The sequence below is a fragment of the Mixophyes fleayi genome, chromosome 4 (assembly GCF_038048845.1).
Source record: "Mixophyes fleayi isolate aMixFle1 chromosome 4, aMixFle1.hap1, whole genome shotgun sequence".
Classification (NCBI taxonomy): Eukaryota; Metazoa; Chordata; class Amphibia; order Anura; family Limnodynastidae; genus Mixophyes; species Mixophyes fleayi.
The window spans coordinates 28,270,456-28,292,940 of NC_134405.1; the positions used below are offsets into that span (position 1 = coordinate 28,270,456).

At 40.9% G+C, this 22,485-nt stretch overlaps 2 protein-coding genes across 2 annotated transcripts; both read left to right on the forward strand.

Moving 5' to 3' along the window:
- The first annotated feature begins 1,474 nt into the window (after positions 1-1,474).
- Positions 1,475-6,181, forward strand: LOC142149730 (histidine N-acetyltransferase-like). The gene is made up of 3 exons (XM_075205036.1): positions 1,475-1,751; positions 2,349-2,573; positions 5,377-6,181. The coding sequence occupies exons 1-3, from the start codon at positions 1,584-1,586 to the stop codon at positions 6,100-6,102; spliced, it is 1,119 nt and encodes a 372-aa protein (XP_075061137.1). The 5' UTR covers positions 1,475-1,583; the 3' UTR covers positions 6,103-6,181.
- Positions 6,182-7,010: 829 nt separating this feature from the next.
- On the forward strand, positions 7,011-12,109 carry LOC142150597 (histidine N-acetyltransferase-like). Its single transcript, XM_075205797.1, has 4 exons — positions 7,011-7,178; positions 9,174-9,398; positions 11,381-11,675; positions 11,742-12,109. Exons 1-4 carry the CDS (start codon positions 7,011-7,013, stop codon positions 12,107-12,109), a joined length of 1,056 nt encoding a protein of 351 aa, XP_075061898.1.
- The last annotated feature ends 10,376 nt before the right edge of the window (positions 12,110-22,485 follow it).

Sequence of the window (22,485 nt, forward strand, 5' to 3'; positions counted from 1 at the left end):
ATTGCCTATTTCACCATGTCTAACCCTCTCTACACGTAATTTTCAGTGCAGAGCTCTGCAGCTAACATCCTCCCTGTCTGTTGTCTGTTCTAAAGTGGCAGATGAGAACAGGAGAGGGGGCTATAATACAAAAGATATGGATCCAAAACTCGTGAGAAACAACATTTTCCTAGAAATGACGTTTGGCCTCGTTTTGAGATCTGAAATTGGCATGCTAAACCGAGGCGGCTTGTGGACTACCTCAGATCCTCAAAACTCGGATCTGTTGGATTAGACAGAAGTGAACTGCTCATCTATAGTTTGAAGCATATAGGTCAGTGTAGGACCTGCATACATTAAGGGACCCTTCATGTGGGATGCAGGCTTAAAGTTTTGATTAAAATATGAACTCACACCTCATGTTTTGATTTTGCTAGATACACACAGATATACAGTGTTAAGGACAAGCACCAACAACAATACAGTACAGCAAATGTTAAACACAGTTTTGTATGAGAAGGTGTGTCCAGCAGCCTAAACCCCTAGTTTTAATGCAACCCCTATCTCGTCACATGGTGCTCTTGTGCTCTGGAGGCCTCGAGAAAGCTACACAGCGAAACGCGTGTCGGCGTTTACTGTATGTGACTCTACTACCTATCTAATTTAACAGAATTTGGAAGCTACGGGGACTATGCCAATATGAGAACTTGATAATAGGTGATTCTGCCCAAACCCCAAGCTAGATTATAGTGGGAAGATAGCAAATCACGCCGGTCACCATTCTATCTTAGAGCCGCATTGGATTAGTACAATAGCTGTTACAATTAAAGCAGGCTCAGATTCTATTAGAATAGACGATGTTATACATGGTTTATCACTAATAGGCACTTACGATTTGACAACAACTGATAGTATTCACTGCGCTTATTGAAGCCAGTATTTATTTCAGAATATAATTTTTACCTAATCGCAGAAAATATTATTTCTACTGAAGATCAGTCAGATTATCTAGCATTGAGGATAATATCTCATTCTGCTTCCTTCATAATATATAAGGATAGTTTGCAGTCACAAACAGTATTTTAAATCACTTTACTTTCACTTTACGCTTACAAATTTTGCTGCTTTTATTTATTTAGCAAAATTATCCATCCACTTTAAACTAGTTAATACATTGGGTTCTTTGCTGGTAATTGGTCATTCTTTAGGGCCTCCTGGTCTGGGATTCTTGTTGGGGACTTTGCTTTCCCAAATACCCCATCCTCTATTTCTAACCTTATCAAAGAAACCTAATCTGCACTAAAATGTTCTTGGTGACATAGAGAATATAAGAGTTCAGATTACAATGGGAAAGAGAAATATGAGGGTTGCTCACTAATAAAGTCCAACATTTATCATGTGCAGTAACCCATTTGTTTTAATTGTATAACTATTGCTATTCTGCCCTTTTGTACTTTTGTAGTTAATAATTTCTACTGACTTTAATGAGCTGGGTGTGTATTACTGGGCATAGGGAATGCCATATTTCATAAACTTTGCACTTTTATGCAATCTTCTGTCTCTGTGTTAGCAGCTGCAACGCTCATCGGACACATATTTTCATAATGTCGGCACAAATACATTTCCTACCAGCCACCGCTGAAGACTACGATGAGGTGATGTCCATCTCTGGTGGAATATACAACGGAACAGACTATCTGCCTCATAGATACCATGCATGGCTGAAGGACCCTCGTCGGAGGATGTTTTTGGCCAAGTCTGAGGGGAAAGTAGTGAGTATGAGACAGGACATGAGAGTGAGACTTAACTTAATTTTTAGCAGAAGTATTTTCATATAAACAGTTATAATTTTTTTGTGATCTCTCATGGATACTATTTGCTGTTACCCCCTTCCTTTTCCCCCATCCATGCAGAGCTTCATCTATGTATAAAAATATTAGAGCCTGTGCTCATGGGAAATATTTAATTCAGTTTGTCGTCCATTTTTTGACCGAGGCAAAACATAAGCTGAAATAGAGATCACTAATCTAGTAGTGGGTAATAGGATTCCCGGAGCCACCAGAGACCTAGCAAACCTTCACCATTGATCCCCAGCTCTGTGCCCCTGGTCTGACGTATTCTTTGTTTTATGTCATATGTCTCAGCAGAAGTACAAATACAAATAAAATAAGACAAGATATTGAATTATGAATACCTGTGGTGACATTAAGTGGCTGTCTGCTGCCCCTTCAATTCAGCCACACTAGGCCCAAGCTTACTCTGTTTGGCTTTTCCACAAATCCAGGCCTGTCTATAGTACAAGCTGGACTTATTATGTGATATATGTTACATGATGGGTATACATGTGTCATTGAGGTTTCTTCACTCAGGTGGGCTTTGAATCATTCATACTGGTTGATGGTGGCGTTACTGCGGTGGTGGAAGGTCTTCGGGTAGCCCCCTGGATAAGAGGACGTGGGGTAGCTGGTTTAATTCAAAAGTTTTGCATGGACACCCTGCGTTCTGACCACCCTGAGGTTAAATCAGTTTGTCTGACACGTGCAGAGGATCCTCCACCTGCCATGCTACAGAAGTACAGAGTGATCAATTCCAAGGTTGTTTCTATCTCATTATCCCCATTCTGTCTCTGATGCTTGCCTGTCTCATGTCCTTACTTGTCTCTGGTTCTTACCTGACTTCATATCACTTCTATTTACTACCTACCTAGTCTGTTTTTACTTTCATATAAATTGTGTCAAGAATATGCACATTGGATTTACCATACATCCTAACTCTGAAAGTAACAAGAAAATATGTCAAAATATAACCAAAGCCCTAATCCACCCAAACTTGCCACCAAATTCAAGAACATTGGAACTATTGAAGGAATGGTTTTACCATACTGTAAGCCCCCTGTGCATTAGATTAGGGGGTACAAAATACCTGGCTTTTCCTATACTGCTGTACCTTGAAAAACAATGGTACACATGCTATTTTCCTTTCTTTATCTTTTTTAGACACATTCACATAGGACAATGTCTATTAGGTCATACCTGCAATAGTTGCTTAACATTAGGCACAGCTAACAACCTACAGAAATATATATAATCTCTATCTCACAGTGAAAGCCATAATGTCGGTCTGTCTATATACCCTGAATACAATATATTTATTCTGTCCTTAGTTGTCAAATACACTTTTGTTTTACTACATAAATAGTCAGCAGCGCTAAATGACTGTCTGAGATCTGGTCTCGGGGTCAGAATCATGGTAATTTTTAATTAGGAAAATTAAATTCTACTTGTCTCTCGACATATAACTCCATTAGTTCCTCAATAAAGTGCACACATTTATAATTAAAGATTGGGATAAATCAGTGTAAATGGTCCATTACAATAACCAGTAACCATTGGTGGAAAAAAAGTCTTTACTATTTCTGTTCATGATTCCATGTATAAATCGCATAATAAAGTATTTTAATATGCAATAGAAGGAAGACCTTCCTAAACAAGTAACATATACAGAATAAGATTTTTGAGGAACAAAATACAACAGGCCATTAAAGGATAATTCCACCCAAAATAGAAAAACATTTTTTGGGTCCAACGTCCATGTGATCCAGCTGGTCTCCCAATGTCTTGCAGTCTCCCGCTGATGCTCTTCTTCCTCCTGCTCAGTCCTGGTGGTCAAGAAGAGGGCCTGAATGAAAAAATGACCAGATGAGCAGGAGCTTGTGACTACCCAGTTTCCTTCTTTTCAGATAGATTGCCGACATCTTCTGCGAGCTGGCTGCACAAAAGATATTAATGGTCTCCTCCATGTAATTACCAGCAAAATTATACTGCCCAGGCCCCTCTGCTATCCATGTAATCATCTGTTCCATTTATTCCCTGATGCACTCTCTTACTCCATTCTGTTCTCCTATTAACATACCAGACCCCTCCCTTCCCGATACATTCCACTACCTCCCTATTCTATATCTCGTCCTGTTGCTTTATGCTAGGATTGTGGAGGGGTGCATAATAGTATACATTCTAGAACACATTGAGTCATTGTGATGAGAATACACAAAAGAAGAGGTAAAGTACAAAGTTGCTAACATTCCATAAAATAATTAATTTTAACAATAAACTGCTGCAGAACAGGGTGGAGAAGGAAGTGAGTTTGCGTGAGGAGGAGCTATTGACACCTAGCATTTGGTTTAGCGGAGGAACAACCATTTATGGGACCATTTCTTGCTCAGTGGTGGGGAAGGGTACATAGATATTAATATATGCAGTACACCAGTAACTGATGTAATATGTCACACGCATACTGTGTTTTCAGGCGGGCACACGGGAAATTGGGAGTGGAGATAACTTCTGAAACAGATGATTTATGGAAATATAGAATCCTGGCAGTTGGTGTCACTTAAGAGGTTGAATAACAATCACAGTGTGTATCCAATATTGTAACCACCGTATAGTATTTATTGGTAAGATTTTCATGTATAGAAGACAAGTAGACACCAATTTGATCCCATTACCTAACAGTATGATAGAATCATAGATATCTAGGGATAGCTGCCAAACAAGTTCAGCAGTTAAGCAGGCATGAAGCACATTGTGGTTTCTTCTGAAGATATAATCCATTCCTGGCATAAAATGTACTTTATATCAAAGTTCTGCACCAAATAATTGTCCTCCTTTCTATTAACTCTCTTCAATACCCTGTCTCAGTTTCTCTTTCTAAGTTACCTGAAGCCAGAGATCTGCTTACTCTTCTTTGATCTTTTTAATTCACATTGACTTCTATTTTTAGATCAAGTTAAACTCATACACAGACAGTTTACTGATTGGTAGTTATCCTATTACGCTCATTCTTGCCTATAGATTATGCACCTGCTTAGACTCATTGCTATCTCCACCAGGGTATCTTCCTAAACTAACTTTTATCTCTATGCCCAAGCTGACACTCACTTCTATCTCCACACTAGGCTATACTCTCACACTTAGTTTTATCTCCACCCAAACCTACTATTCTACACTCACTTCCACCTCTACACCAGCCTATACTTTTACACTCATGCCTGTCTCCACCCTAAGCTGTCCTATTTTACCCCTTCTCATCTCAACAGAAAGCTATACTACACAGAATCATATCTCCATCATAACCTATCCCCTTACACCAACTTAGTCTGCTACAATGTCTCCTTTTTTCCATACCATAATCTACCTCTGAACTCATTATGACCTTCACACTAAGCTTTCTTTGCCTTATTTTCCCTCCGCATCAAACTATTTTTTATTTATCTGTGCACCACCTCCACTTTATCTTAACCCCCATCTAATAATCATGGTTGCTATTGACATTTGTTCCTTTGTATTTACAGTTTTCGCTTTTGACGTATTCTCATATATTCAATGTGTTTTTCATTAGGCTATCATATCGGTGCTTCTTCCCTCTGACCAGCTTCAAGAAGTGCTCAAATTGCTGGAATGTAGAGTGGAACATTTCGAAAGATTCAAAACCCACTCTGTCCTTAGACCTACTGAGTTGCTTAAACTTTTTGAGGAAACAAAGATAGAAGAGTTACTTCCCGGAGGAAGACTGGTTCAAGGCTGGCTTCCTCTCACCACTCATAAAGCCAATCTGGAGCTACTTTTAGAACGGAGAATTGTTTGGGTCTATTCCAACCTGTGTGATTTGAGTGGTTTCCTAGCACCCTCTAGTGATAATACTATTAGTGACACAAACAAATGTCAGCCCAGCAATGAACACATTGCAATCACTGCATCTCCCATTACTCCAATATCTGATTCCACATCAAGTACTCAGTCTCCTGATATATCTGCTCTCCATCTCTCATCAAAAAATGCCTGTTACCCTGGGTTCCTTAGCCTTGGTACCCCTCCATTCCCAGTTTCCTTTGCAAAGGGCACGCACCGCTTGGATATTGATATGTTTGGAAATAACCCGGTATGTGCCAAGATCCATGTCCTACAGCACTTAAAGATGGGGATACAAGCTCTGCCTGCAGCGGGTGATATAATTTGCATCATGTATGCCGAGGAAAGTCTCCGGACTGAACTCAATCATTTCTGTGAGGGGTTAACTCCATTCAGCCTAGCGAGAGAACAGATGGTACTAGAAATGGATATCTAGGGGATTTTGACGCAAACCTGGGAATACCAAGTATCTATCAGAACCAGGCCAGCCTGATAATATATTGTGCGGGCTCTACGGATACCTCAGTACCTGCTCTGGCTGTTCTCTGGTAATCTCTTGACAGTTCCTGATGTGTCTGGCATTTGCTCATGGAGGCCCTGAATGGCGCGTTGCGGGAAAACACAGTGCAGTCGAGGGCCAGTGGTTGGGGCACACATTGCGGTATTGGGCATCCTGAACCTGCCTTTCTTCGATGAGTCGGCTATAGTTTTGTTGCAAGTACCGCCCCTGTGGGCCGATTTAAGGTTGCGCACTTATCAGCCCAGAAGAGTTACAGGTTCTGTAGTGGCCGGGATTGAGGGTCTCGGTAATATAGATATGTGCGCCAGGGTGCTGCTTGGATAACCACACCCATTTGCGATGTCCCATGGGTTAAATGCTGGGATACCCTGGTTGCCTGGCGTGTGTCGTACTGAGTGCTCTTTTCTCCACCACCATATTTGGTGTGCAAAATAAACTCCTTTTATTATTGCCACAATTATGTCTCGTGTCAATTACTCAAAAAAGTTAAATAAGTCATTTAGAGGTTTAAGTGGAGTGAGAGATATCAGCCATTAAGCATTTTAAGTGAAACATGAGGATTTTTCATTAATAAAGTTCAACATTGCTAATGTACAGTAAAATATTTGCTTTCATTGTATAACTTTTACTAGGTTGATCAAACAAATTTCAGATTTTTTTTTTGCTATTCTGTCCTTTTGTGCTTTAGTAGTTAATAATTTCTACTGACTTTATAGTTTATTATTGGGCATAGGGAGTGCCAGATTTTATAAACTTTGCACTTCTATGCAATCTTCTGTCTCTGTGTTAGCAGCTGCAACAGTCAACGGACACATATTTTCAGAATGTCGGCACAAATACATTTCCTACCTGCCACCGCTGAAGACTACGATGAGTTGATGTCCATCTCTAGTGGAATATACAACGGAACAGACTATCTGCCTCATAGATACCATGCATGGCTGAAGGACCCTCGTCGGAGGATGTTTCTGGCCAAGAGTGAGGGGAAAGTAGTGAGTATGAGAGAGGACATCATTTGGTTGAAGTGAGACTTGACTGTACAATGTTTTGCAAAAGTCTTTATTATATAAATAGGTGTGGCTTTTCATATAAATATGTCTGTTTTTCGTGCCTCCCTAGGATGTTTTGTGGTGCTACCACACCTCCTTCCCCCTATCCATGTAGAGCTCACAAGACAATCTGTATAAAATTAATAGATTCTTTGACATAGGTATTCATTAACTCCATTTCTACTCTGTTTTTGACAGAGACTCTCATAGAGTTCACTAATTATTTTTATTTGTAACAGACATCCATGGCTGCCAGGAGACTGGTAAGCCCTCAGCCCTATAGCCCTGTTCTGACCTATGCTCTGCCTTATCTCATAAAGCAGAGAATAAAACTGAAAGTGATCTGAGCAATGGGCTTTCAAATCACATGACCTCCTCCACAAAACGTAGCATATTTGAGGAGGAGGTTGAGTAGGGGCTGCCGTCCAGTCCACATCACATGGTCTTCCTCCTTCCTCTGCTTAAATTGACTGAACTTCATTAACAAGGTTTGGAATTACATTTAGGGATGGTGGTATTAATAAAATTAATTTCAATTAATAATTTAATTAATGACTAATTAGTGGTTATTAAATTAGCAAATTGATGGTCAAAGCTACTCCCAGTGAGTGGGGAAATGTTGAGAAGTTTAAGTGGTATGTGGGGGTATTTTATGGCAAGTTGAAGGGCTGAATATCATGTGGCCATTTTAAGGGCAAGTGGGGTGTCTGATGACATGTGAGGGAATTTTTTGAGCAAGTGGGGGGTCTGAGTGGTATGTGGGGGCAATTTGGGATTAGTGGTCTGGAAGGGAGCCTGTGACAAAATGAGTTTGGTAACACCCTAACCAGCTTGTTCCTCGTTTCTCACAAAATGTGGATTATAGCATGTACTTTGTATAGCCCTTGCTTTTGTTCCCCAGCTGAACAGAATACAACTGCAGTGTCTAATTACATGTGGATAAGGGGACATTGTAGCTCATTGTAAATATGTATGTTGTTTATTGTATATTGTTGATGTGGCAGCGAGGTTGTTATTCATTGTCCTTCAAGTGAAGTTAGGTGGGTTATGGGTAGGGATCAGGTTGCAAAATACTGATGAGGGGGAAGGCTAATTAGTATCCATTGTTCTCCCAAGACTACTCCAGACGTTTGGTCTACAATCTGGCAGGGAAGTTTCTGTGGAAGTACAGCTCATCTCCGCTCCCATCTCCAACCCCGTAATCCAGGACTCAACAATGTTTTACAAGGGGAGACCCAGGGGTTTGCCCAGGGAGGGGAAAGCAGTGTGGAAATTTGACCCGAGATATAAGGAGCCACTAAAGGGGGAGATGATGTTCATTCTGGGAATTGATGGCTGGAAGCTGCAGGGTGGCTGGTGGCTCTACGACTGAAATAGATCGTCAGATCCATGGGTCGTCAAGTCTGGAAAGCCAGCTGACTGTAACTGCTTAAGCTAGTGGGGTAAGGGACAGATGATGTGGTGCACCTGCCTGGCATTTATTTACTGTGTGTACATAATATTCTAGTGATTGTTTTTATTACAATAAATGTACTGTTGTACTTTTCAAATTCCATTTGCCTGAGTGACTAATAAGAACCTTAGAAGGTACTGGGTAGGCTTCCCTGGCCTAGGAAGATACCCGTGGGTGACCAGCCAGAGTGAAGAGTAATTAAGCATGATTATAGATTTATAGTGCAGTTATGTGCCCTCCACCCCACACATACCCGTTTCTCCACTCTCAGCATAAGTGCAGATGAAAATAAGAAAGAAAATGTAAAAATGATATTAAATTATGAACATCTGAGGTGACTATGTGGCTTTCTTCTCTCCCTGAAATTCAGTCATCATTGGTCCAGTATCTATGTATGTAACCTCTCCACAAATCCATGAACTGTGTATAAGTTTAAATTGCTATATGGTGGCTATGTATGTCTCACTGGGGGTCTCTCCACTCAGGTGGGCTTTGAGTCATTCTTACTGGTTGATGGTGGAGTCACCGCAGTGCTGGAAGGCCTTCGAGTAGCCCCTTGGTTAAGAGGACGTGGAGTTGCTGGTGTAATGGAAAAGTTTTGCATAGACACCCTACATTCTGACCACCCTGAGGTTAAAACAATCCGTCTAACCCGTGGACAGGATCCTCCACCCTCCATGCTAAAGAAGTACACATTGCTCAATTCCAAGGTTGATTTTATCTCTTTATTATCATTCTTATCATCTCTTGTTCTTACGTGTCTTCATGTTACTTCTGATTGATAATTATCCAGCCTGTTTCGACTTTTATTTCTACTTTCTTTGTGCAAAACACACATTGTGACTTATGAGTTGGTCGTATTTTTTGCCCGACCGTGCGCAAATAAAGATGCAGGTAAGGAAAATAGTATTTACATGCATATGGTCATTTGGGAACATCTCAATATATATCCAGATAGAAAACAGTAGACATATCTCAGGTGTACAAGTATAACTACACCCAAATATAGTGTAGGCAAGTGTTACATGCTAAAGCCGCATTGTTGTATCATATACATCAGAGAGAAAAGGATCTTAACAGTTATTAATTAATGAGAGTTGTGTTTTTAATAAAAAAAATGTAACAAGAGGCAAACACAAATACAAAATAGAAATACAATTAAATTAAATATCAACATCTGTGGTTTTACCTTTAAAAATCAAATGGTAATCTTCTTTCGTGCAGTAGTCCAAATGGAAATACCAATTTTGTTATGCAAATCAACAGCCATAAATTCATATAATATAGCCACCTCCCTACTGATTTATGTACTATCATCTGTAGGGATCATGTGTTGGCAGCATATAAGAAGCGGTTAGATAGTGCTGCTCATGGCCAGCATCATCACAGGTATTTGCACCAGCCCTCCAGCACCAGCAAGAGATACGTCTCCTGACAAGTACATCTGCATCTGTGTTCAGATTGACTTGAGTGGCAATTATGTGAACCCTTCCTATAACAGACCTATGCTTGCCCAACCCATCCCTGCTTCATTCTACTTTCCATTTGTAAGGAGTCGTAAGTGGAAGATGCTCAGAAATTTGTATATGAATGTATGTTTACATTTGTTTTTGTTGCACATGCAAACTACAAAAAGTGTATATTATACAAATAAAACAGATATACATTAAAATCTACTAGAGCACATTTGCGTCTAGGTTGTACACATTGGCTTTCCCATTCCTCCTAAGACTTAATACAACAAAATATTCACACCAACATTTCACCACACACCTAATCCACCCAACTTTGCCACCCAATCCGCACCGACATGCCAACAAGTTACCGAGGCAGAAACAAATTCCTTTAAGTAGGATATTAAAATAAATAATTTTTGTTAGTGCAGTATGAATGGAATCCTAAGCAATAACAGTGAGTGAAAAGAAAACATGTGAAAGGTTACTCATTATGGAAAAAGAGCAACCCATTGATTTAATATAAATCCCAACCCCCATTTTTAGTTATCTGTTCATCCAGGGTACAGGGATATCAAATTGGTGCCCTTTATAGAGGATTTGATGCAGTTAAATTTAAAAGTTCCAATTGAAAATGTTTCTGGCCTTAAGATTAGACCTTAGGCTTCCATTCAGTATTGCTGCCATCTTTTATTGGTGTTGGTTAGCGCAGATTCAGATTGACAATTCTAAACTTCCTATGAGTGAAAATGCGTTACCTCGGATTTTGTGAGAGATAAAGAAAATTAGGATTAGGGACAGAATAATAAGAGAGGATACAAATGAAAGAAAATTAAAGGATCATTTATAAAGTACCACAAAAAAGTGTCCTTCCCACTCTCACTTTTGTCTCCATTACCCAACACTACACTCTTACACTTAATCTTAACCTATCCTACTACAGTCGCTTTTGACTCTACACCAGACTGTCTCCGTCACAAGCTATGTTTTTACACCCCTTCTCATCTTCACAGCGAGCTATAATTCTACACTCACTCATATCCCCACTCCAATCTATCCTCCTATACTAATTCTTCTATGAACACCAAATGAATCTGCTAAAATTCTCATCTGTGCTCCATGTCCATCTCTCTTACCACCCACCTAATTATCATGTTTACTGTTGAAATTTGTTCTTCTATATTTCTACTTCATCAGCTTTGGATACATTCTCATTTGTTCTATGTGTACTTCATTAGGCTGTCATATCGGTGCTTCTTCCCTCTGACCAGCTGGAAGGAGCGCTCAAGTTGCTGGAATGTCGAGTGGACAATTTACAAACATCCAAAAATCACTGTGTACTTGGACCTACTGAGGTGCTTAAGCTTTTTGAGGGAACTAAGATAGCAAAAGAGCTGCTTCCTGGGGAAATACTGATCCAGCAATTTCTTCCAATTACTACCCACAGAGCCAACCTGGAGCTACTTTTAGAAAAGAAGGTTGTTTGTATTTACTCACACCCATGTGGTATAAGTGAGTCATTAGCCTCCTCCTGTAATAACACAAAGAGTGACATAAAAATATGTCAACCCAGCAAGGAACACAGTGTGATTATTCCAGCTACACTTACTCCTGCATCTGACCCCACATCTACTACTCAGTCCCCTCACACTTCTGATCCACTTCTATCATCAATAAATAACTCTTCCCCTGGGTTCCTCAGCCTTGGCACCCCTCCTTACCCAGTTCCTTTAGCAAAGGGAATGCATGTCTTGGACATTGACCTGTTTGGAAATGACCCAGTATGTGCCAAGGTCCATTTCTTACAGCAGTTAAAAATGGGAAAACAAGCTCTGCCTGCAATGAGTGATGTTATTTGTGTTTTGTATGCAGATGAGAGTCTTCGGGCTGAGCTCAATCAACTGTTGGAAGGGTTAACTCCATTCAACAGATGGAGTAACCAGCTATTGTTAGAAATGAACATCTAGGGGATTTGAAGCCAACGTGAGAAAACCAATTGTCTACAATGTGAATTGTATTTTAACAGGTTTCAGATTTTACAATTGAATGTCCACAATGATCAATGCTCAGGGGCGGGCTGGGCCGGGGGGCAGGGGAGGCATCTGCCCCCCGGGCCGCTCTGTCTGACACCAGTTAGGGCCGGGCCATCATTTATGCGGCCGCCTGTGCGCTGGGTAATACTCAGTATATGCGGAAGGCACCGCATGCATCTACGGGCGGGAGGGGGGGGTGGAGTGGGGGGAGTGGCACTGCAGCGTACACTCTCCCGGCTGGGTGGATGACAGCTCATTCATCCACGGCCGGGAGGGGCCCGGCTGCGGACAGCACCGCATATACAGGGCAAAACATTAGCCATTATAGAAGTGCTACAGGGCTCCTGCCATAGCCTACAGGAGCCCTGTAGCAGCAAATCAGAGAGGGCCAGGGTGTCAGGGTGCCCTGCCTCTCCTCCCCCCAGTACCGGCTCCCTCTGAATATGATTGGGGCAGCCCCAATCAATCAAATACATGGGAGCCTCAATCTCACTAGGAGGCTCCCATGAAGTAGGTAAAAGTGAATAAATATTTATAAATAAATAAATGCATATGTGCATATATATATATATATATATATATATATATGTGTATATATATATATATATATATATATATATATATTTAAATAAATAAATCATTAATAAAAAAATTAATATATATATTTTTTTATATAATGGTGGCTTGCCCACCAATACAATGGGAGCTTCCAATACAGTAGGAGGCTCCCATTTAGAGGCAGGGCATGAAAAACACTCACCCCTGCAGCCATTATTGAAGACAAGAGCAAAGGCACAAGAAGAAGAAAGAAAGAGAGAAATTACAATCACTTTTAATCATGTACATGTATGTTCAGTTTTTTAATATTATCTTTATTGTAAAAAAAAAAAGCATTTTTTTTGTGTATGTGGGTGAATAGATAATCACACAAATAGTGTAGTGCTATTAATAGTGCTTGATAAATAGGTTCCCCCAACAGGGGTTATCACCAACGTTAACCCCATTAGTATTTTACGCAGCAAAAACATCAGTTTTTTTTAAAGCAAAATGGCTTCTTGCACTTTGATAAATCAGCCCCTATTCCTAAACCCCCCTCCCACCTTCACGGATGAGCAGGCAACAGGATGTAAACATGCTAAACCCGTTGTACAGCACCTCGCAACAGCTGTATAGACTATCACTGCCGGACTGGAGCTGCATGCACAGCCGCAGCAGCACCTCCCAGGCATAGCCAGACAGTGGAAATTGTCACTGCCGCCCTGCAGCTGAGTGGTGAGTTCCAATAACACTGGGCGTTCAGCTAATTATATATAAAAATATAGGATATATATTCTTTATTTAAATATACTATACTTTTTACTTCAATTGTATTTTATAGTTACTGGGTACTATACAAACTGAAAGTTAGCTAGATGACATAGGATTGATTTTATCAGTTGAAACAGCATTGTATTTTGATGTGCGGTATCATTGCTAGTTTTAATGTGCGGTATCAATGTTAGTTTGATGCGCGGTATCAATGGTATTTTGAAAAACAATTTGACTAGACTAAAAAAGTGTATGTTGAAGGCTTATCGTGTTTTTTTTTTTTTTTGGAGTAGTCCTGAATTCAAACATTGCCCCCCCCCTTCTTAAAAATTCTGAGTTTGCCCCTGCCTAGACACACTGGACTTTCCTTCTGGGCCCCTGTGCAAAGTGTTTGTGTGTATATATATATATATATATATATATATATATATATATATATATATATATATATATATAATGTGTGGGCCGCTACTTGTGGGCCAGTGCTATGTGCTTGCCCTCCGGGCTAAAATTTGCCAGCCCTCCCCTGTCAATGCTCATGGATCATCTGGACATCCAAGGAAAAGGAACTTGGCTGTCAGTTCTTTCCTAATATTTGCAACTATCTCTGAGGTGATGGTAAGTCACTTATCTGGCTGAAAATCTTAGTGACTTAAAAAAATGTTGAGAAAAATCAGCAACACTTTCACGTCTTCTACATCACATCACTTTGGACACGTCATCGCACCTACTCTGCAGCAGTGAGGGAAGCCTCTCTATTTGCCCAACTGTACATATCATGCTGTGAAGATAATGTCTGCAAGGTCTGCAAGTACACTGTTGTGAAGTGACAAAGGGGCATTTAATTTATGTCTCTGGCAAGTGATAAATGATCTGTATTGCATACCGTGATTTTTTGTGAAAAGATATCCAACACAATTGTAAAGATTTCTGTTGAATTTTTGATGCCACCTTTTCTTGTAGCGCATTCAACATATTATTATTATTATTATTGTGCAAATCTATTTACGTAAAGGTAGGATATCCAAAATATGAAGGGTATATACAGGGCTGTCCCCATGTACTTTGTGATGTTGTATTACACATCTCTCAACTTTTCAAATAAAGGAAACTACAAAAACGTACTCTTACATATCGCTAATATCTCATTATCTTATGTTGTTTTTATATGTCCATAATAATTCCTTCTATAAGGTGAGGTGAGAACCCTGTCTCAGACAGCAGAATATCAGTGACAGTAAAGGCAAGCTTTTCATCTTTCCTCCTAAAAAACAATCTGTTTCACCTTCCTCCCCAGTGCCTCCATGTTTCCCCTTCCACGCCAGTGCAACTCATAGTCAACAAAGAAGGAAGAGCATGGTGACACAAAGACTAATCATGGTAGAAATTACTACAAATGATAAAGGAGATGGAGGATACTTTATACCCACTTCCAACACCAATACTACTATTGTCAGTTTATGTTCTGTATGCAGGGGCAGCGCACAATAATTATTCTGTGTGTCACTGTGCCGTTGTTCATACAGTGAATGTTTGAGTAGCCAAGGTACTGGGGGATGGAAAGTTCGCATGTCAGAGGATGAGCCCAGTATCTAATGATGGGCAGAAATGTAAGTATTTATGTACTTGTTATTTCTGTCAACATATAAAATGTTATTTTTGCTCAAGTAAGTGGATGGGAGTTAATGGCAACATGGCATGTGATCCTCAAATACGAGAACCGCTTCACAAGGTATTCACCTATAGCAGCCCCCTTTACAAGTAACCAGATGTGTTCCACAGCGCTCACTTGCCCCAGAACTTATGCTCGGGTAATGGTAGCTGTTGATCACACTATTGCCACAGAAGGAGGTAGGGAGCAGCCTATATGGTAACAGGAGAGTCAGTAACAGAGAACAGGACTGGCGAGGGTTAACACAGATTCATAAAACATGCCAAGGTCAGGAGCAGGAGAGGATAGCAATTACATTTCACGAGCCATAGGTCAGGGCAGGTAGAAACAAATGCAGATCTGTTCAACAAGCCAAGGTCAGAGGCAGGAGAAGACAGCAATTCCGTTTAAACAATCCAGGTCAAACACTGAAAGACAGGATCAGGTCATGAAATAAAGGCACACCAGGTCAAGCAGAAACTATCACCAGCATTGGTGAACAATAGGAAGGGGTTTATAAAGCCAGAGGAACCAATGAGAGTTTGCAAGTTGATTAGCTCCACAAGTGCAACAAGTGACTAGAAACAAGTAGACAGCTGGCAATGCCTAGCAACTAGCTGAGAGCTGAGAAGATGCTGGTTGCTATTTACATAGCAACCAACTGGAATAGAAGTAGTGCCAGCAGCATCAGAAGGAGAGGATGCTGATACTGTTGCAAGGCAACCAGTCCGGCTGTAGCAGTGAACATCCTGCAACCATATATGGAAACCAGCTGAAATTGGGGTGCAATCCGTTACCGTCTGACAGAGAGAGAATGTCAGCAACTGATCCGGGGTGTGGCGGTGATCACTATATTCCTTAACACATCAGGGCACACTCCGCTGCTGCCCAATAGGGAGAGGACACTGGCTACTTTCACTAGGCAAATGATCTATACAAACCATACAATAATAAAGGAGAACACAACTGATGACTCATTATAAATTGTGACCTCAGTATTCACATATTATTGTAAAGATATATGTTAGTACAGTCAAAGCTGGCACATCCATCGACCCCCTGTTGAGTTTGTGCAAGTGTGGTGCCCCATGCCACCCTTACTGGGTTTACTGTGTTCCTCTGGTACAGTGCATAGACAGGTATATACATTGAGAGGTAGTAGGGGTAGGATAGAGGTTAGTGAATGGGAAAAGGGAGAAGTAGGGTAAAGTTAGGATTTTGAAAATTAGGAGAAGGGTAGGATATAATCAGTTAGGGTAAGGACAGCGGAGGAATTAGATAAGGTGAGGAAGGGAATGATAGGGTAGGTATAGCTGTATGGAAGGACAGAGGTAGGATACCATAGGACAGGTTTTATGTGATATTTATAAAAAAGATACAAACCAGTATTTTCAGTTTGTACTTTATTTGTTCAAAATGTTTACAGTCTGGTAGATTGGCACTTTTATTGCATACGAGATATCTTTGATCGGCTCAGTGATTGACCTAGTCATCATGTATTAAGTGAGGTACAGAATAGAATCACATATGGCAAAATAATTTGGCACATATATAAGATGTATACAATCAGGAGATCCTGTCAAAGATTACAAAACCAGACTTATTAGAAGCTTCTTGAGTCAACCTGTGAGCCTCTCTCAGTTCTTCTTGCAGTTTCTGAACATACTGTAAATATGTCTGCCAGAGTTTGAAGCCTCCATTATTCCAAAACAAATGTCTCCAGGCAGTAGAGTTTCTCTTCCAAACATAAGTAGATGCGGTGAGTATTCTGACGACTCATTTTTACCAACTGGCTGATGTGCCTACTCCAGTGCACCTTCCTGCCAGTGCCCAAAGTGCCCATAATATTGAGAAGGGTTTGTTTGAATCTTTCCAGCTGTGGGTCCCCTGTGGATCCAAGCAGGAAGTCCATAATGCACAAAGAATTGCTCCCATAAAATGTTTGCTACAGTCATAGCTCTTTGATCTTTGGCTGGTGGTGAAGAGTACATAAATAGTATATTATTTATGTTTCACTTTATAACATATATCAGAATTTAGCCACAATTGAATTAGCACACTGGCTTTACACAAAGCTCTTCCTTCCCCCCACTGGGAAACATGAGGCTTGTAAATACTTGATAAACAGGGGCCCGATTCATCAAAGTTCGCAAATGCATACGCATCTGCCTTGCATACTTTGAGTGACGCAAACCGAAATAAGCACCTCAAACAGCAAAAACACACCCCCATGTGGTCTAAGTGACGGAAATAAGCAGCGCAAACGTTAGAAAACACACCCACCTGCGGATCTTTAAACATGCTACACGCATAAGCGACGGCTCTCAACTGATTGACGACAAGCCAAGCAATGCAAACCTCACGCCTACTGTGGGAGGGACCAACAGTTTGTTTACACACAACACAACATAAATGCCTGGGGCTTATTTTTACGACATAGCTCTCTACTCATTAATCACTGACAAATAACAATGATGTGCAACACTCTGGACGGTTGTTTTTCCTTTGCTACTAATTAACCTAATACACACACTTGTAAAAAACACATTGCTCACGATCTTTCTGTGTTTAGGATTTCTTCGATTTCAAGTCGCCGTATAGTATGCAAAATGCATGCACATGGCTACATTAAAAACACATGAATAACGAATGTATTAAAATGTATGTGGTGTGAATACATCTTTGCCTTTTCAGCAAAATGAATGCATAGCATACTCTTCCATAAAGGATACACACAAGAGTGTATACAACCTCCACACAGAGGAAGGGTTTCTGTCTGGTTTACAACTCAGGAATGACTGTATGGAAAGTGGGACAGCTACCCACTAGGCCAACCTGATATTTGAAAAACCCAGACAACACCAACCATACAGCATGCGTGCTACACAGGAAACTGACACTTAATACTACTCTTCATTATTCACACAAATTACTCACAAAAATATCCATCTCACAGGTAGCTCACTGGTTAGCACTTTGGACTCACAACTCACCAGACATGAGTTCAAATACAAAGCTTACCCACAACTATTGTGTGGAGTGGAAACATTATGTTAACAATAAACGCAGGAACTTCACACAATGGTTTTATTTTGTAGATTTGATTTGTACTACATTGTTAGAAATGCCCTCCTAATTATCCTGTATTGTAATAAAATTTATTCTTGGTGGGAATTTTCAACAATGGCTCAGGACCCACAGTTCACAGGCACATTATTATGTGCATGCTGACATTTATTACTATGAATGGCCTAAGAGGAGGGGGGGGTATTTGTAGGGGACAGCCTTCTTTGAGTTAAATGCTACATTGGCTGCCATCCGACTTTCGACTTTCATCTGGATCCACGCCGTACACGTTATGTCATGTACTCAGCTGTTTCAACACACAACAGACCGCTTACCACACTCCAGTACCATGGAGATTAGCTTCACTTGCACTTCTGCCTTACACCACTTCTGGGTACAGTTTCCATATGTTCTCTTCAATGTGTGACTGGCTTTGCTCTGACACTGGAACGTAACCTTGGACTATCACTACAATGACACATGATTTGGGGAAGTTGTGAAATAGCTAGGGCATTTGACCTTTTGGAATGTCTTGCACACAGGGCCTACAGATGGCATACCTCTTACAGGGGTGGCTTGTTGGTGGAGGGCACATGTTCCTTTTGGATGACATGCAAACAGCAAATCTAAACCTTTTCTGCTACAGCAATGATGTTAGAAACAATCTATCTTGCTGAAATGTTGCACATTTAGGATTTTAAATGCATTCTCTTGTAGCCTTACACCCACATGTTGTGTAATGAGATGAATAAAGACACACACACCAAGGTTTTTTGGAAAATTTGTTATATAATGTGGCAAGGATTGAATGAACAACATATTTACAAGGAAAAACTATAATATTTACATATAATACAAAAATTGCAATAAAGAGGACCAGTAGTCCAATGTAGCCTTCCAGTCGGCAACCAATCGCACCAGTTGCTGGCAGGTGGCCTCGAGATTGCCGAGTAAGTGGCCCATTTGGGCCAACAATTGGGCCGGAGTGGGTGGTGGTGTGGCCAATCTCCGACCTTCCTCCTCAGGTGCTGAAAGGAAACAAACGAAAACAATAAATATACAGCTCAACCTAATTTGGCAAACAGACTGGACTTACTAGAGATGTGTACTGTTACATTACTTTCAAATGTTAGGCTTCTGGCAACAAAACCATTTGGACGCACATTAGACATTGCTAAGGCATTTGGATCAATGTCCTACATTCTGGTGAGCCACAGGTAGAGGGCCATGGACAGGGTTGTCTTATCCAGCATTATAGGCCCCAGGGCAAAGCACTACCATGGGCCACTACCTACACAATAACTCACAGGAATTAAAAATATGTTGGTTGATATTGGAATTTAAAATCAAGTGATTAATATGCTGACAAGTTCACCAGGCTAGCAGCCACATTTTTTAGGGCCCTGCCCTGCGTGGCTATGTGTTAAGATGGCTCTGGCTGTGGTTTGAGTGTTTAATGTACATCAAAATTGTAGCCAGATATTATGTGTAAAACCTGTGGCATTTATGTCACCATTTAATCAACATGTGTCACAGCAGGGATTATGTACAAGTATAATGGACATCCTCAATCTTATCAAATTAGGTCCATCATTTTTCCAAAATACTGACTATCATCAAAGGCCACTGCCTCTTGGCTGCCCGATGCTGCCTCCTCCAATCGTTGCTCCTCCGGGTCAGCCTCCTCCTCCACTGCAGCTGCTGCCACTAGCACCGGCACAGGCTCCTCCTCCTCCGATGACACAGCCACTGCCACCGGCTGCACCTCCTCCTCCTCCTGTGGCTGGTGCTGCTGGTCGTCCCCCTCCTCCTCTGCCTCCTCCCCCGCCTGCGCCTCCACCATAGCCCGACGGCGTTGCCGGCGTTCCCAGCGTGCCCGGTCTGTTTGAGAAAAGGAAATATAAACAAAAGGACATGTTAACACAATCACCATTTGAAAAAACTGATAGTATTATGACAATCAGGTGATCATACATATTTAATCAACTTTACATTGTCAGCAGGCAGAAATATTAGCTACTTACAATGCAAGGAGCTAAACATGATGAACACAAAGCATTTCACATAACTTGTCGGCCCGGTACAGTGGTCTAGTGGTTAGCACATCTGCCTCACAGCACTGATGTAATGAGTTCAATTCCTGACCATGGCCTTATCTGTGTGGAGTTTGTATATTCTCCATGTGTTTGCATGGGTTTCCTCCAGGTGCTCCGGTTTCCTCCCACACTCCAAAAACATACTGGTAGGTTAATTGGCTGCTATCAAAATTCACCCTAGTCTCTCCCTCTCTGTGTGTGCATGTCTATATTAGGCAATTTAGACTGTAAGCTCCAATGGGGCAGGGACTGATGTGAATGAAATCTCTGTGCATTGCTGCGGATTTAGTGGCGCTATATAAATAAATGATGATGATGATGACCTGGCACAATTTTTGGTATTTTACATAGAGATGTGGAATATCGCAGTGGCCTAGTGGTCAGCACTTTGCTCTCATAGCACTGGGGTCAGGAATTCAACTCCCTGATTATTGTTTCATATGTGTGGAGTTTGGAGGCTTGCTCCATATTTGCATGTGTTGTCTGCCACACTCCCCAAACATACTACTGGCCGGCTAATTAGGTTTTGTACAAATTTGCCCGTAGTATGTTTTTTCATGTAGGTGAATTTAAGTCTGCAAACTCCCTTGGCCCTGGTAATGATGTCAATTAGTTCTCTCTTTACAGGACCACAGAATTAGTGGATGGAGGTCAAAATCTTAGAATGTTGAGTATACTTTGGAAATCACCCTCTGTTGGGACTACCTCACAGTCTAAAAGAGCCTAAATAGGCAGTTAAGTAATGATTGATTAGCTATATCTAGTACACTCTGTAATCTGTTTGCATCTTATGGGAGCTTGCAAAAATGTGTCTAAACACTAAGGTGTTTTGTATTTGAAATGTGGCTTTTCAATCTTGGGCCAATAATGACAACACATCTTCCACTCCAAAATGTTTTTAAGGTTAGACTAGCAAGTTACAGCACTCGGGTCAAGACTTAGAATGCCTGATTTTCCACAACCACACTTAATGGCGAGAATTGTCACACAAAAACATTTAGGTCAGTAAATGGATAGCAGACAAATTTAGGACACAGGAGCCAAAGCTTTTTGGGTGCACTGGAAGGGGCATGACCTTTATAGTGTGCTTGCACATTGTTATGTAGGCCATGTCAGGTGTTTAGGGTGAACATATTTACAAACATAGGGCCTGATTCATTAAGGATCTTAACTAGAGAAACTTCTTATTTCAGTCTCCTGGACAAAACCATGTTACAATGCAAGGGGTGCAAATTAGTATTCTGTTTTGCACATAAGTTAAATACTGACTGTTTTTACATGTAGCACACAAATATCAACTTTAAACTTCAGTGTACAAATAATCTATCAAGTATCTGTGTGCTAAATGAAAAAACAGTCAGTATTTTTTAACTTATGTGCAAAACAGAATACTAATTTGCACCCCTTGCATTGTAACATGGTTTTGTCCAGGAGACTGAAATAAGAAGTTTCTCAAGTTAAGGATCCTTCATGAATCAGGGCCATAGAGCAAATATATATATGTTGACTTTTTTTTTGCGATTAGTAGAGAACTCACTTATTCTGATCTCCCTATGGAGCTCCTCCAGAAGCTGGGGCTGGCGGCGCCGGAGATCGCTCCACCGCCGTTGTAGCTGAACGGTGCTCCGCCGAATATTATATCGGAGGCGGAGGTGTCTGCGGACCCTTTGATAGGCCCGCACCTTCACCTCGTTGGACACATACCGTCCAGAGGGTACATTGTCCATACCCTCTGCAAGGACTCTCAGCTCACGCCTGCTGAAAATTGCAGCCCTCATTTTGGTATAATGTCTATAACACAAAATGGGGGCCTCTGCGTTCCGATTGGTTCGCTGAGCACGTATGGGCGTGCTCACGTCACACGCGGAGCTTTCACACACCTGTGTTGTGACTCTGATTGTCTCTCCCACCAAGAACATGGCGGGCGCCTGCACTGAGACGAGTACAGTGTGCTCCTCAATTAGTAAGAAGAGTGTACACCTGGTTTATTAATTCAACACTCCATTTAAACCCACCTGTGCTTTGGTCTAGTGCCTGTTCATTCGCTTTTTAGCCTGGATAGAGCACAATCAAGATTTCATTACATTTGGATGATTCGTCTAAGAAGCCAACAACAAACAGTAAGTACCAAACTAAATCAGAGATTGTAAGATTTTATTATTTTTTGTGTTCTCCTAATGTAGCAAACT

What these genes read in the sequence shown, in the direction of transcription:
- LOC142149730 (XM_075205036.1), top strand. Translation starts at nt 1,584, where the DNA reads ATGTCGGCACAAATACATTTCCTACCAGCCACCGCTGAAGACTACGAT. An exon ending in CCAAGTCTGAGGGGAAAGTA is followed by an intron (nt 1,752 to 2,348) that starts GTGAGTATGAGA and finishes TTCTTCACTCAG; the next exon opens with GTGGGCTTTGAATCATTCAT. An exon ending in ACAGAGTGATCAATTCCAAG is followed by an intron (nt 2,574 to 5,376) that starts GTTGTTTCTATC and finishes GTTTTTCATTAG; the next exon opens with GCTATCATATCGGTGCTTCT.
- LOC142150597 (XM_075205797.1), top strand. Translation starts at nt 7,011, where the DNA reads ATGTCGGCACAAATACATTTCCTACCTGCCACCGCTGAAGACTACGAT. An exon ending in ACACATTGCTCAATTCCAAG is followed by an intron (nt 9,399 to 11,380) that starts GTTGATTTTATC and finishes GTACTTCATTAG; the next exon opens with GCTGTCATATCGGTGCTTCT. An exon ending in TGAGTCATTAGCCTCCTCCT is followed by an intron (nt 11,676 to 11,741) that starts GTAATAACACAA and finishes TGATTATTCCAG; the next exon opens with CTACACTTACTCCTGCATCT.